At 46.5% G+C, this 15,296-nt stretch overlaps 1 protein-coding gene across 2 annotated transcripts in view; it reads left to right on the top strand.

The window, feature by feature from the left end:
* The window catches only part of BCAT1 (branched chain amino acid transaminase 1), an 88,791-nt gene that overhangs the window by 34,431 nt on the left and 39,064 nt on the right, over positions 1-15,296 (top strand). For both annotated transcript variants that reach the window (XM_060244606.1, XM_060244607.1), the window contains exons 2-3: positions 431-499; positions 12,168-12,368. In XM_060244606.1, the coding sequence (XP_060100589.1) occupies positions 431-499; positions 12,168-12,368 (270 nt within the window). The remainder of the gene's footprint in view (positions 1-430; positions 500-12,167; positions 12,369-15,296) is intronic.

The raw sequence follows: 15,296 nt of genomic DNA on the forward strand, positions 1-15,296 counted from the left end.
TTTGATTTGGGAGTGAGCGATGGGCTGTCAAAAGCTGAGTCCGTCCCACCTTTTTCCTCCTGCCCCTCTCTTCACCTTTATAACTTTGGATGCTGGGACCTGATGCATACAGATCGCTGAGCGTTTGGTTCAGCTCTAAGCTGAAACAATCGCGCTTTTGTCTCTCAGCGGATCAGGGTCCCGAGTACAGGGTAAAGTCGGATTTACCCAATCCTCTTGCATGCCCAGAAGTTCAGAAGGCTCCATGGATCTGTGTTGTGGCAAAATGGACTGGGAGAACCTTAGAGTTCAGGTAGGGTTTTGAGCTGTTCTCGAGTGATAAATACCTGCTTTCTTTTCGAGCGTTCGCTGGACAGGTATGTGAAATTCTGCAGCATTCCTTGCCTGGTATACAAATATTTATTTTAAACAGTGTTTTGTCCTTTTGCAGGGTTGTCAGAATGACTGTGGAGATGGATGTGCGGCGGCTACCTCAAAGCACGTGACCGAATCTTTCAAGGTACTTTGCTTGTTAAACCGCGCTTTACTGGAGCGTTTCTCTGGAAAACAGTGCCCTTAAGATGCAGGGAGATTTGGCTTGGCCTCGCCCTGTGAGGATTGTGGAGTTATTGAGGTGTGCGAGAGTGTGGAGTTATTGGTCTATGTGTGGAGTTATTCTGGTTGTGGAGTTATTGATGTATGTGAGTGTTGCAAACTGGCGGTGGTGGGGAATGGGAATAAGGATTTGCCTGCACTTTGCAGCATAGATCTCAGACAACTTTGAACCCAGTGTGGTGCAGCGGTTAAGCAAAAACAGTGATCAGTTGTGTTTATGGTGCCACCTGAAGAAGACAGGAGACAGTGTGGTGTAGTAGTAAGAACAGGGGTGGCCAAACTGGAGCTCAGGAGCCACGTGTGGCTCTTTCACACATATTGTGTGGCTCTCGAAGCCCCCACCGCCCCATCAACCAACTTGGAGAAGCCATTTCTCTCTTCAAATCTCTTCTCCAAGCCAAGCCAGCTGGCAGCTTGGAGAATACATTTAAAGTTACTTACTTTCCACCTCTTCTTCCCTCCCCCATCTATTTGCCTTCCTTCCTTCTTTCCTTCTTTGTCTTGTGGCTCTCTAACAACTGATGTCCATGTCTTGTGGCTCTTCAATGTGGCTCTTATGTTAAGCAAGTTTGGCTACTCCTAAGTTAGACTGAGATGTGGGAGAGCCAGGGGAAAATCCATATTCTTCTTTGAAGTTTACCAGAGGGACTTGGGCCTGTCATGTTCTCTCTACCTGACCCACCACACAGGATTGTTGTGTAGATAAATGGGGGGGGGGGAAGGGAATCATGTATGCCACTTGGAGCTCCCTGAAGGAGGGTGGGATAAAAATACTTGGTAGATCAACCTGGGTTCTGATACCCACTCAGTCATGAAGGTCATTAGGTAGTTTCAGGCCAGTCACACTCCCTCAGCTTAACCTACTTTGTAGTGTTAATGTGTGAAGAAAATGGTGGCAGGGAGGACTCTGTAAGCTACTCTAAATTTATTGGGAGATCGGTGAGGGAAAAGTTGGTTAGATTAACTTGTTAGGGTCAAACCAGACATGTTTCTGGTCAGGACCGTAACCAGGATTTTTCATTTAGTGGGGCACATAACCAGGAATTTTCGTTTAGTGGGGCATGCATATTTTTTGTGAGGCACCAATTATGTAGAGAGCAGCAGGGGCCCCTTCACATTTAGAAATATGATTGCTTTTGGTCAGGGGTTGAGGGGATGGGGGAGGAGGCTGTGGATTGTTTTGTGCCAGGACTGTAGAAATTCTGGTAAGCAATTATTTTACGGGCATGTATTCAACTGGCGCTACACCGTTTGCACTGGCTACCTATTGAATACTGGATTCACTTCAGGGTTTTGGCCAAGGGGAGCCCCAGGTGAGCGAGGGCTGCTTGGGCTGGCTGGCTGGATCTCTAGCCAGCCCAAGCAGGCCTTACTTGCCTGGGGCTCTTCTTTCTTACATCGGGTTGCTTTTGGCTGGGGGAGGGTGGTGGTGGCATATGCTAATGAGTTGTGCTAATGAGTTCCACCACCTATTTTTCTACAAAACGACCCCTGACTATGAGGTAAACTGTCTTATAATTGTTCTTACTGATTTTAATTGTTTCGATGGTGTAATGATGTTGTAATCCTCCCTGAGCCCGTTCGCAGGATAGGGCGGAATATAAATCTTCTAAATAAATAATAAATAAATATGGATATTCCTGGCTTTTTTAAAAATTGGAAATTGTAGCCATGGAAGGGGTTCTGATTCAAACTGGAAGATGTGATACTTAGTGAGAGTACCTCTTTCCCCCCTCTACAGTTTTAAGTTTCATGCTGTTTCTTAGGGAGAGAGACACTGGATTATATTATTTTGGAGTGTTTGGGAGTTATTTTTTGAGATACCTCTAGGATGGTGAAGTGTTGCTGCCTTATGTAATATTCCTAAGTGGATGCCTTGAATTTCACTATTTGTGTGGTAATTGGTAACGTTCATTCTACTTTAGAAATGTTGTATTGCTTCAAGGGCAGGGGTGGCCAAAATGTGGCTCGGGAGTACATGTGGCTCTTTCACACATAGTGTGTGGCTCTTGAAGCCCCCACCCCACCCTGTCGGCCAGCTTGGAGAAGACAATTATCTCTTTAAATCACTTCTTCAAGCCAAGCCATTGAAAAACGCACTTAAAGTTAAAATCCCTTCCTTCCTTCCTTCCTTCCTTCCTTCCTTCCTTCCTTCCTTCCTTCCTTCCTTCCTTCCTTCCTTCCTTCCTTCCTTCCTTCCTTCCTTCCTTCCTTCCTTCCTTCCTTCCTCCCTCCCTCCCTCCCTCCCTCCCATCTGATGTTCATGTCTTGTGGCTCTTAAACATCTCACGTTTATTCTGTGTGTCTCTTTTGCTAAGTAAATTCTAGAGAATTAATCTTTTTATCACGGTCTACTTTTTCTAGCTGGCTCCCTTCTTTACATGGCAGAGCTTTTAAGTCCAGAGAGCACAAACATCAACCCCCCCCCCCCAAAAAAAAAAACTTATTCTGTTCTCCAGTTTGGTGTAGTGGTTAAGTGCACAGAGTCTTCTGGGAGAACTGGGTTTGATTCCCCACTCCTCCACTTGCAACTGCTGGAATGGCCTTGGGTCAGCCATAGGTTTCGTAAGAGTTGTCCTTGAAAGGGCAATGGCTGTAAAAGCTCTCTCAGCCTCACCTACCTCACAGAGTGTCTGTTGTGGGGGGGATAGAGGTAAAGGAGATTGTGACCACTCTGAGATTCAGAGTATAGGGTGGGATATAAATTCAATTTCTTCTTCTTCTTCTTCTTCTTCTTCTTCTTCTTCTTCTTCTTCTTCTTCTTCTTCTTCTTCTTCTTCTTCTTCTTCTTCTTCTTCTTCTTCTTCTTCTTCTTCTTCTTCTTCCATAAATCTTAAAAGCGACTCAGTTCTCATCTAGCATTGATCTGGTCCTAAAACCAGCTGTGCTGTGGACTCTTCCTTTTTTCTATTTCCCCCCCAATGGTTCATATCCTTCCTTATTTCTTCCTTTGCTGTTTCCTTTATCATAATTAAACAAACAAAGAAACAAACGAACTTGGGAAATCTTTCCTGTGTTATTTGTTAAAAAGCAAACCGCAGATGAGTTCACAGGTTATCATGACTGCTCTACATTTGCACAGATGTTTTTCTTCTCATTTTCAGCCTAAATTGGGACATGTGGGGGGCGGGGGGAGAGAAATCCCTCATAATTTCCTCTTGTATTTTTGTCTTTGCTTCTTAGCTCAGAACAGTTTGTTATCACTTAATAGGGTTGCCAGTGCTAACCTTCAGGTGGCAGCTGAAGTTCTCCTAGAATTATAACTGAGTTCCACATAAAGGCCCTTTTCAAACTGTCTTTGTGTTCCATTTTAGAGCAGAGGTCATTGGGAATAGTATGGAGGGAGAAGGCAGCTGTGAATTTGGAGTCCTGGAGATCAGGGTTTTTTTGTTTCCCTGGAGAGCCAGTGGTAAAGTGTGTGGATTCTGTTCTGGGAGAACCGTTTGATTCTCCCCTCCTCCACGTGCATCTACTGGGTGACCTTGGGTCAGCCACAGTTCTCTCAAAGCTGTTCTCTCAAAAGCAATTCTCTCAGAGCTCTCTCAGCCCCACCTACCTCCAGGTTGTCTGTTGTGGGACCAGGAAGGAAAGGAAATTGTAAGCCACTCTGAGACTCCATGTGTAGGGCAGGGTATATATCCAAACTCCTTCTCTCCTTCTGGAATGGCCTTGGCAGAGGTTGTCCTTGAAAGGGCAGCTGCTGTGAGAGCCTTCTCCAGCCCCACCCACCTCACAGGGTGTCTGTTGTGGGGGAGGAAGGTAAAGGAGATTGTGAGCCGCTCTGAGACTCTTCGGAGTGGAGGGCGGGATATAAATCCAATGTCATCATCTTCTTCTTCTTCTTCCAAATTTCCCGCACTGTGCAGGGGGTTGAACTAGATGGCCCTTGGGGTCCCTTCCAGCTCAGTGTTTCTATTGTGCTATGCATTAAACTCTGAAAGCCTTTTATAAACGTTCAAGATCATGATTACTTGTGATTCTTTAATTAGAGATGTCGGGGATTGAACTTGGGGACTTTAGCGTGCTAGGTGGGTGCACTACCACCACTGAACCGCATCTCTTCCTATGCTGTTTTAACGGAAGACAGTTCCCCATCGCCATAATCCCCAAACTAGAGGACATGAGAAACATCAGCAGCACCAAACGTGCATAGCCTCAGAGCAGCAATTAATTCTTTAAGTAAGTCAGTCTGATTAGACTCCTGTGAGAAAAACCTGATGCCAGTGTGCTTTAAGAGGGCCTTCCGTGGGGCTCTGTAGGGACCTTGTTTCTCCACCCCCCCCACCCCCCAAAAATCATATTTATTCCTAGCCTAGCCTAAAAGGAAACAGCAAACTGGCACCGAAAACAGCAAATGCAGACCGGAGTGACCTTGAATATGAATCGGAAAAAGAGCCTGCTGCTCCCAAAAAGCATGTTAGCAGTTTTGGCTCACACATCCTGACAGTGAGGAAGGAGCAAAAAGCAACCGACTGTTCCTTTTATTTGCTTAAAAGTAGCAGGAGGGAAAGCAAATTCTGTGCGACTGCACACACACACACCAAACAGCCCTTTTGGTGGTTTTTATTTTATTTTATTTTATTTTCCCTCAAAAGTGACCTTTTGCATGAATCATGAACTGGTGCCAGAGCAATTTCTCTTCTCTCAGAGATTCTCCAAAAAGTACACACGCTTGTGTGATTGTTGTAGTGCTGTTGCCAATCACAGCAAGGCTTCATTTATTGCTCGTCTGTCCAGCCTGGCTCTCCAAAGGACTCACAGTGCTCAAATCAGTGCGCACTAAACAGCCATTTAAAATCTGCCATGGCGGCAGTGGAAAACGCCATTAAGTTGTAGCTGACTTGACCTGACCTGAATAACCCAGGCAAGCTCTATCTCATCAGATCTTGGAAGCTAAACAGGTCAACTTTGGTAAGGGCTTGGTTGAGAGACGACCTCAGAATACCAGCAGTTGGGAGGGAAGGGGCAGGCTTTATTCAGCCACTTCTCTGAATATCCTCCAGTCCCCCAGTAGGGGTCAGTCATGAGGGGTTGCCATAACACCCAGGTGCAGACACACACATACAAACAGGCCTCATTTTGGACCGGAGCTCACAGGAGCGGAGTTCTGGAACCTGAATTTTATTGTGTTCTTTTTTCTCCCCCCTCCAAAAAACCCCCTGGCTTCTGGGCTCCATTATTCAAACCCCCTATGAGAATTTTGCTGAACTCTGACAAACTTTCTAATATTTTTCCCCTCAAAAAATGGGAAAATAACCAAAACATATGAAGCAGACAGATGGAAATCCTTCCTCATGCCACTGTGGCCACATAGGAGAAAGTAATTTTAAAAGTATAATGGGAGTAAAGATTATGACAATTCTAATTCAAGAAGCCTTTTAAGGTGGATGCTGAGCTGATACAATTTAGTCCATCTTCTGGTGATGTCAGGGGTGTGTGGCATATGCAAATGAGCTGAGCTAATGAGCTCTAGCACCTCCTTTTCTGCAAAATGACCCTCCCAAAAGGGGGGGGGGAGTTGTAGCTGATTTATGGAGACTGCATAAAGTATTAAAGTGGAGTTGGCAGCTCTAAGTTGAGAAATACCTGTACATTTTGGTTATGGAGCCTGAGGGGACGAGGTTTGGAGAGGGGAGGGATTTGGTGGGGTATAATGCCATAGAGTTTGCCTTCTAAAGCAGCCATTTTCTCCAGGTGAACTGATCACTCTCTCCTGGAGATCAGTTGTCGCCCCAGGAGATCTCCAGCCACCACAAGGAAGTTGGGAACCCCGTTTTCAAGGCAAGAGACAAACAGGTGGTTTGCCATCGCCTGTCTTCACAGAGTAACCCTGGGCTTCTTGGACGATCTCCCATCCAAGTACTAACCCAGCTTAGTTCCCAAGGTTAGGACAGTTATAAAGCATATCATCAAAATCTTTAAAAAAGATTGGGGGGAGGATGGCCCAGGAGAGCCCCAGGAGAGCGAGGCCTGCTTGGGCTGGCTGGATCTCTAGCCAGCCCAAGCAGGCCTTGCTCGCCTGGGGCTCTCCTTTCTTGCATCAGGTTGCTTTTGGTGGGGGGGCATATGCTAATGAGCTCCGCCACCTATTTTTCTACAAAATGACCCCTGGTACCTGGTACGCCAGCCTGCTGTACCTTATCACATTGGATAAAGTGAAAGGGAGGAAGGGCATACAGAGCAAACTAGGGACTGGCTGATGCTTCCTTGTTTATTCATCTGCCCCTGCAAGAAAGAATGTGAGGCTTTGATGAGAACCAAGCGGGTAGCCGTGTTGGTCTGAAGCAGCAGAACAAAGTAGGAGTCAAGTGGCACCTTTAAGACCAACAAAGTTTTATTCAGAATGTAAGCTTTCGTGTTCTCTAAGCACACTTCATCAGACGAGGAATCAGGTGGTGAGCAGAGCTGCATATAGCTGGTTGGCAGTGGTTGTAGAGCACACGAAAGCTTACATTCTGAATAAAACTTCGTTGGTCTTAAAGGTGCAACGACTCCTACTTTGATGAGAACCATTCGTCTTTGCCTGCTGAGCGATTAGTCATCCTAAGCATTTGGCGGGCAGTGCTTTTTTTAAAAAATAGCTTTGTATGCATGAGGCGAATGCTCAGGGAAGAGCAGTGTTTTTGCCTGATAATCTATTGCTTGCCTCCCAGGGCCTGCCGTTTTTCTAAGTGATGTCATAACATAAAAATTCCTCAGAGGCTGCTTCTAAAGGAGCGTTTCAGAAACAATCGATGTAACATTTCCTGGGACATGTTAACCTAATCTCAAAAATAAATGAATAAGCTCAGGTCAGTGGCTTAGAAATAAGACAAAAGGAAAGTTGAAAATCTGTTTAAGATTGCACTGTTACATAGGATGACCGGTGTCCAGGTGAGTCCTGAAAATTTCCTGGTATTACAATTGAGCTCTAGACAAGAGAGATTCGTTCCCGTGGAGAAAATGGCTGCTTTGGAGGGTGGACTCTATAGCAGTGTGCCCTGTTGAGGTCCCTCCCCTCCCCAAACCCCGCCCTCTCCCAGATCTACCCCCCAAATTTCCAGATATTTCCCAAGCCAGAACTGGCAGTCCTACTGTTATATGTTACACTGTAATCCTATACAGAAAAATCCATTTATTTCAGTAAGCTTTAGAAGGGGGTGACACTCCCTGGCATAATATGCAAATGAGTTCCTGCTGGGCTTTTTCTACAAAAAAAGTCCTGCTCTTTGGGATTGGACTGACAGTATTCTGGGATCTCTGTGTTTATATGCTTATTTCCCTCCATTTCCCCCTTAAATTTCCCTGCCCCTGAAGTTTTCTTTAGTCACAGGGGTCCCCAACCTTTTTGAACCTGTGGGCACCTTTGGAATTCTGACACAGAGCCATGGGCACAACCACAAAATGGTGGCTGCAGGAGGCTGAGCCAGTCACAAAATGGCAGGCACGGCTTACCTTCAGTCACAAAATGACATTCCTTGTGCTGTGGTGGCTGATGATGCCAAAGCAAAGGTTTTTTTTTTTTTTTTTTTAATTGCACAGCCCATCTGAATCCGTGTTGGGCAAAAGCTTTACCTGGCTCGGGCCACTTTCTAAAAATATTTGGTGGGTGTCAAGAAAGGTGTTGACAAGCACCATAGCACCCACGGATATCGTGTTGGGGACCCCTGCTTTAGTGGCTTGTCGCCATCATAGCAGTTTATCTCCAAGAAGTGCCTAAATTATGGCTGGAAAGCAGGGCCAGATCTGGGGGGGGGGGGGGGGGGGGCGGAGGAGGGTGCTTGCCCCGAGGGCCGATGGAGGGGGGGTGCCAAATTGGGTATGGAGTCCATTGTATTCTATGGGACCATAAGATAGAATGGCCCATACGGGGGAGCCATTTTTTAATTTTGCCCCCCCCCCCCCTCAAAAAACATGTAGATCCGGTCCTACCGGAAAGTCTAGCATTGCTGAATAAGAAACTGTTGCATTTCCAAATAAAGAGGAAAGCCACAGGAAAAACCTCAGCAGGTAACTGTAACTCTGTGGTTTCTACAATAGAGTAGCAGCCGGCAACTGGGCCTGTTGGGCAGGAGGTCTCCATCAGGAGCAGAAGAGACTGGATTTATACCCCACTCTTTACTACCCGATGGAGTCTCAGAGCAGCTTATAATCTCTTTTCCCTTCCCCTCCCTGCAGTGGATAACCGGTGAGGTAGGTGGAGCTGAGAGTGCTCTGACAGAAACTGCTCTTGAGAGGAACAGCTCTGTGAGAACTTGTGACTGACACAAGGTCACATCGGCAGTTGCACGTGGAGGAGTGGGGAATCAAACCCAGTTCTCCCAGATAAGAGTCCGCACATTTAACCGCTACAGCAAAGTGGCTCTACCCGGTTCAGTGGGGGGAGGTAGGAAGTCATATTGTGGTGGAGGAAAACATCCTGTGATAGTGATTCAGGTTCAGAACAGGTCCACAGCTTTTTTCAACCTGCACACACCTTTGGAATTCTGCCACAGTGTGGTCAGCACAGCCACAAAGCAGGCACCACAAAATAGCTGCAGGAGACGGCTCAAGCCATAAAATGGCTGTAGCCACTTACACCTTGAAGATCCTTGTGCTGTGGGACCAGGTGGTGTCAAGGGAGCCTTTAAAAAAATCTGAACAGCCAATTGGGCCTCCAGTGGCCAGACAGAGGGATGGCAGGGCAAAGGCCCCACCTGGCTCACTTGTGGGCAGAAGCCCACTAAAAGCACTTGGTGGGCATCAGGAAAAATGCCAGGGGGCACCATGTCGGGACCCCTGTTTGGGGCAGTGGTTAAGAGCGCAGACTAATCTGGGAGAACCAGATTTGATTCCCTACTTCTTCACATGCACCTGCTGGGTGACCCTTGGGTCAGTCACGGTTTTTGAAAGATCTGTTCTCTCAAGAGCAGTCCTCTCAGAGCTCTCTCAGCCCCACCTACCTCACAGGGTGTCTGTTGTGGGGAAGGGGGAGGGAAATTGGAAGCCACTCTGAGACTCCAAGCGAAGGGTGGGTTATAAATCCAACCTCTTCTTCTTCTCTTCTAGGCAACCTGTCACAACATTTGAAATAAAAGTCAGTTGTTCACAACCCCGATTGGTTGTCATCTCCCTGTCACAAAAGGACTTTGAGCCCTCATACAGAACTTTAGTCTTTAAGATGAACTTTTTTTTGCCAGCGGACCTGTTCTGAACCTGTGCATGTAGGGAACTGACTTCTGCTTTTAGTGGTCTTGGGTTACCTGCTTGAATTTAAAGCTGCCTTTGTTCATTTGAAACTTCCATTCATTCTTCAGCAGTTTTTATGTTTGTCCATTTTAACATGAAATGTTGGTGCCAAGTTTTACATTTTACTTTTTTACCAAGTCAGCGTTAACATTTCCTCAAAGTAGATTTGCATCGAGGAAATGAACACTAGTATCTTCTCATCCTGTTTGCCATGTGTGTATATAAAATTAATTTTAACTCTCGGTTAGTCACTGTGGCCTTAACACAAGGTGCTGTGTATCCTGTGTCAAAGTATATGTTTTGGTTCTTATGTCACTCTTAAAAACTTGCGTCAGGTTCTGGAATATCAGAATTGAGACTGTCCATGTTAGGAAATCCATCTGATAGCATTTCAGTGGGCAACACATTTCCAGCTATAACTTTCCTGTCTTACACCGGGATGAAGATTTGGATGGCCCAGGCTACCCAGTCTTGTCAGATCTTGGAAGCTAAGAAGGGTCGGCCTTCCTTAGAACTTGGATGGGAGACCACCAAGGAAATCCAAGGTTACAACACAGAGGCAGGCAATAACAAAGCCACCTCTGAATGTCTCTTGCCTTGAAAACCCCATGTAGGGGTGTCAAATATGTGACCCAGGGACTGAATCAGGCCCTCGGAGGGCTCCTATCAGGCCCCTGAGCAATTGGCTGTCATCCGCGTCCTTCTCCCTTTCCTTTGCTTCCTTCTGCATAACAGCTTGCTTTGCCAGGCTTGCTCAATTGCACAGGAGCTACAGAGCAAAGTCTCTATTTTCTTCATTGGCTGAGGCTCCTCCCTTGGGAAGGAAGGAGGGGAGGGAGAGCTTGCTTTGCCAGGCTCTCTCAATTGCACAGCAGAGCCACTGAGTCAAGCCTCTCTTCCTTCTCTTGGCTGAGGCTCCTCCCCCTCTTGCTCCCCTGAGGAAGGAAAGAGCCAGAGCTTCCTTTGCCCAGTTACCTGGATCCCCTGGGAAAGATATAAAAGAAAGCACCTTTAAGACCAACTCTTGGGGAGTTGGAGGACTGATGCTGGAAAGGAAAATGGCTAAAATTGCCTCCCATCTTGCAAGCTCAGGAGCCAGCACACAGCATTTGACAGCCAGTTTGGTATAGCGGTTAAGTGCACGGACTCTTGTCTGGGAGAACCGAGTTTGATTCCCCACTCCTCCACTTGCAGCTGCTGGAATGGCCTTGGGTCAGCCATAGCTTTCGTAGGAATTGTCCTTGAAAGGGCAGCTGCTGAAAAGCTCTCTCAGCCCCACATACCTCACAGGGTGTCTGTTGTGTGTGTGGGTGGGGAGGAAGGTAGAGGAGATTGTGACCACTCTGAGACTCTGAGATTCAGAGTATAGGGTGGGATATAAATCCAATATCATCTTCTTCTTCTAACCCTTTGCATTTGAAGAAAATGGAAGCTCAAGAGAACCTCTCAGTTGAACATGGAGCGATTCAATGCAAAAGTTTGCTATAAGAGCAACCTAGCCCTGCAACTGGTAGTCGTCACTCCCCTATGAAGCAAAATGAAAGCATGATTTCTTTTGCCTGCTAAAAACAGAAAATTGAAGCAGGGAGAGATGAAGTGATTTCCCTAGGGTCACAAAGGAAGTCTTTGTCAGAGGAGATGTTAACCTTGAACTCCTTCCAAGGCTTTCCATCTCTCCTCGCCGACTGCTGAACCGTCGCTGGTTCCCCTTGGCTAGCTCCAGAGGGATTTGACCTTTTACCAGAAGACAGAGCTGGACTTTTCTCATAGTGTAGCTTTGCAGATAATGAAATCTAATTATTTGCTTCGAATTCCTTGTGTGTTATCAATTGAAACACGTCAGAGTTGAGAAATTATTTCCTTCTGACCTTTGTTGGTTTAAGGAAGGAGGCGTCTTCCTTGGCTTTCGTGCCTCAGCAGATTATTATGGGCTAGCCGTAACACTTGGCCAGCAACACACATTGGATATGGAACATTAATCTCCCTTTTTTTAAAAAAATGAAGGGTGCTGATGGCTGACTGAACACCTAACAAACCCTTTTTGGTTCCCAGCAGAGGTGGAATTCTAGCAGGAGCTCCTTTGCATAGGCCACACACCCCTGATGTAGCCAATCCTCCAAGAGTTTGCAAAAACGAGCCTTGTAAGCTCTTAGAGGATTGGCTACATCAGGGGTGTGTGGCCTAATATGCAAAGGAGCTCCTGCTAGAATTCCACCCCTGGTTACCAGTTTTCTGTTCCTGCCAATGATCGAGAACTTGTTGGGTGCTTCTAAAATGTCTTCTTTGCTGTACTGCTGTTTTTCATTCAGGAAAATACTTTTGTGGAATAATAACTTTGTGGGGTTTTTTTCCCTTTTAATCCCCAGGCTGCCGACTTAATCATCAACCCCTCCACCACTTTCAAAGAAAAGCCAGATCCCAACGGCCTTGTGTTTGGAACCGTGTTCTCAGACAACATGCTGTTTGTAGAGTGGTCCTTAGCTTCGGGATGGGAGAAACCTCATATTAAGCCTCTGGAGAACCTCTCCGTACATCCTGCCATATCGGCCTTTCACTATGCCGTAGAAGTGAGTACCACAGTAGGACAAAAGGGAATTCTTTCTGTTATATATTTGTAGGTTTTATCGTTTTTGAGCATCTTTTCTCAAGGAGGGGCCGTGGCTCAGTTGTAGAGCATCTGCTTGGGAGGCAGAAAGGTGTTCAATCCCTGGCATCTCCAATTCAAGGATCAGGTAATAGGTGATGTGACAGACCTCTTCCTGAGACCCTGGAGAGCCGCAGCCAGTCTGGGTAGACAGTATTAACTTTGATGAACTGATAGTCTGATTCGGTACGAGGCAGCTTCTTGTATATTCATGGATTATAAAATGTACTTCTTTTATTCGAACTGTTGAACATACGGCACCAAAATTATTACTGCAGCGGTCGTTGCAGAATAATGACACTTATATGACGGGAAAGGAATGAAGTGTGAATTGATAATCGTAAAAGCGGCCCTTTTCAGGTGTCACAGTGGACAGTGTAAAAGTGGGGAACAGGCTACACGTGATCTTCCTGCTACGTGTGATTGCCATTTAAACCTTGGTATCCTGAAAACTCCAATTTCTAATGTGCGTGTACCAAAGCTGGAATACATACACATTGTCTATTTCAAACAAAATGATTATCACACCTATTGGAAGCAGGGCTTTTTTTTGTAGCAGGAACTCCTTCGCATATTAGGCCACACGCCCCTGATGTAACCAATCCTCCAAAAGCTTATAAGGCTCTTAGTATAGAGTCTACTATAAGCTCCAGGAGGATTGGTTACATCAGGGGTGTGTGGCCTGATATGCAAAGGAGTTCCAGCTACAAAAAAAAAGCCGATTGGGAGAATTGCATGAAGCATGTTCAGTCTGTATGTGCAGTCAGAGCTTGCTCTTGAAAAGGGCTGATGTGTTATGAGGAATCATGGGAGTGCTGCTGACCCTGCCTCTTCGTTAATAGAGGGAAATGCACGGTGACATCATCAAATTTTTGTTTCTGTACTCTGGTTCATTGGCTGCCATGGAGGGGGCAGCATTGCTAATGCAATGACAGCTTGTTTCCCTTCTTTAAAAAAAAATTACTGTTGACAGTGGCCCCCACTGTTTCCGTAATGCTTTTTAGGCCTGTTATTGTCAGCCTAGGACCTTAAGAAACTTGGTTTTGTTGGGCTTCTCGAGGTGTTTTTTTCTTTTTCAACCATGTTCATGCTGCAGCTTGCCAAAACATCCAAAAGCCCCTTTCTGGCACCATCTCTGCGTTTGTAGTGGCTGGTTCGGACAGCCATTTCTTAACAAACATGGTTGGGGATAGAACAGCATGCCATGGATAGAACAGCAAGCCGGACAGGAATGCTGCTGTCGGCAACAGAACAAATCCACAGTTCCCAAACCAGCCCTATGTCTGTCTTCTTGTGAAGCAATTCTGAGTGCATTCAGTAACAAGACCTGCCTTGTCCATGGTGATACCACATGCCTTAATGGGCCTTTGCGGCATTCTACCCATGATCCTCTGGGCTTCTTCTGAAGACACACAGTGGAACAGCCTTCCTGAAGCTATTTAAGTCTGGAATTGGTCAGTTCTTGGCTGGGAAACTTGAGATATCCGTGTGGTCCACCTCAAGTTTCACGGAAAAAAGGCAGGATATAAGGGGGAGGGACCTCCGAGGCATATAAATAAATTATTATGATCATATTATTTAGTGTTCACAAGGCAACTTGCAAATTCTAACCAAATTTGTCATTGACGATTTGAGGTAAAAGCAGATATTAAATTTGTAACCAAGGCTAGTTAGCTCTGTCCTGGATGGCCCAGAATGAACCAGGCTCATCATATCTTGGAAACTAAGCAGGCTTAGGCCTGGTTAGTACTTAGCTGGGAGACCACAGAGGAAGATCAAGTTCTCTACAGAGAGGCAGTCAAAGGCAAGTCACCTCTGAACATCTCTTGCCTTGAAAGGCTGTGAGATTTGCCCTTAGTCGCTTGAAGGCCTTGAATTCAGCAGCTCACAGGAGCACAGCTCCTGAACCTTTCTGAAGGTTTCCCCTCCTCCTCCCCACCTACCTTGTCCATTGAATAGTAGCTGCAGCTGTATAACAATCCCTGGATTAGGAGAACGGGCAGCCAGCCAGCCACCAGGAGCTTTGCCATGCCCCCAGCAGCTTTCATTAACCCCTGGAGAAGCCCACACCACCCTTTCTCTACTTCTTAAGTGATTTTGCTGGCCTTTTGACTGTGGGGGGAGTGGTTGGCTCAGGAGAGCCCCAGGTGAGCAAGGCCTGCTTGGGCTGGCTGGATCTCTAGCCAGCCCAAGCAGGCCTTGCTCGCCTGAGGCTCTCCTTTGTTGCGCCGGGTTGCTTTTGGCTGGTGGGGGGCAGCATATGCTAATGAGTTATACTAATGAGCCCCACCACCTATTTTCCTACAAAACGACCCCTGGTCGCTTGCAGCCTGTCAGCACTTTCCACCAGTAAGGCCAGTTCACGCGTGTGCCAATATCACTTGATTATTCAGCAAAAGATAGCTTCCAACCGAATGGCTTCACTGGAAAGCACTGAGTATGAGAGGAACGTGAGGTAATATAAAAAGATCTCTCTTGGCTTCCCAACGGCTCATTCACATACACCTTCAGTTTGGAGTTACTGTCAGCCGCTGACAGACACATACTTATGACTTGGCACCTAGTGCAGGTTGGCAGAAGAAACTATGCCATTCGTTCCCCGATCCTCCCCCCAAACTCCCCGTCGTTCTGCTGAGTCGCCGGCCTCCTCAAAGCACATACGTCCACTGGAAGCCAAAAGCGCATTGCCTTCGGCAGTGAAGTGAATTGGTGCTTGCCAGAAGCCAGCGTGGTTAATGGTTGAGGTGCTGGTGCCAAATGCTGGTGTTTCGGTGGCTGCGAGAGTGGCGTATGTTATACTTCCATCTGTGTCAGAGCCTCAGTGAAGGGCATGTTTTTGCTGCCAAGGAGC

The sequence above is a fragment of the Heteronotia binoei genome, chromosome 8 (genome assembly GCF_032191835.1).
Source record: "Heteronotia binoei isolate CCM8104 ecotype False Entrance Well chromosome 8, APGP_CSIRO_Hbin_v1, whole genome shotgun sequence".
In the NCBI taxonomy this organism is placed as follows: domain Eukaryota; kingdom Metazoa; phylum Chordata; class Lepidosauria; order Squamata; family Gekkonidae; genus Heteronotia; species Heteronotia binoei.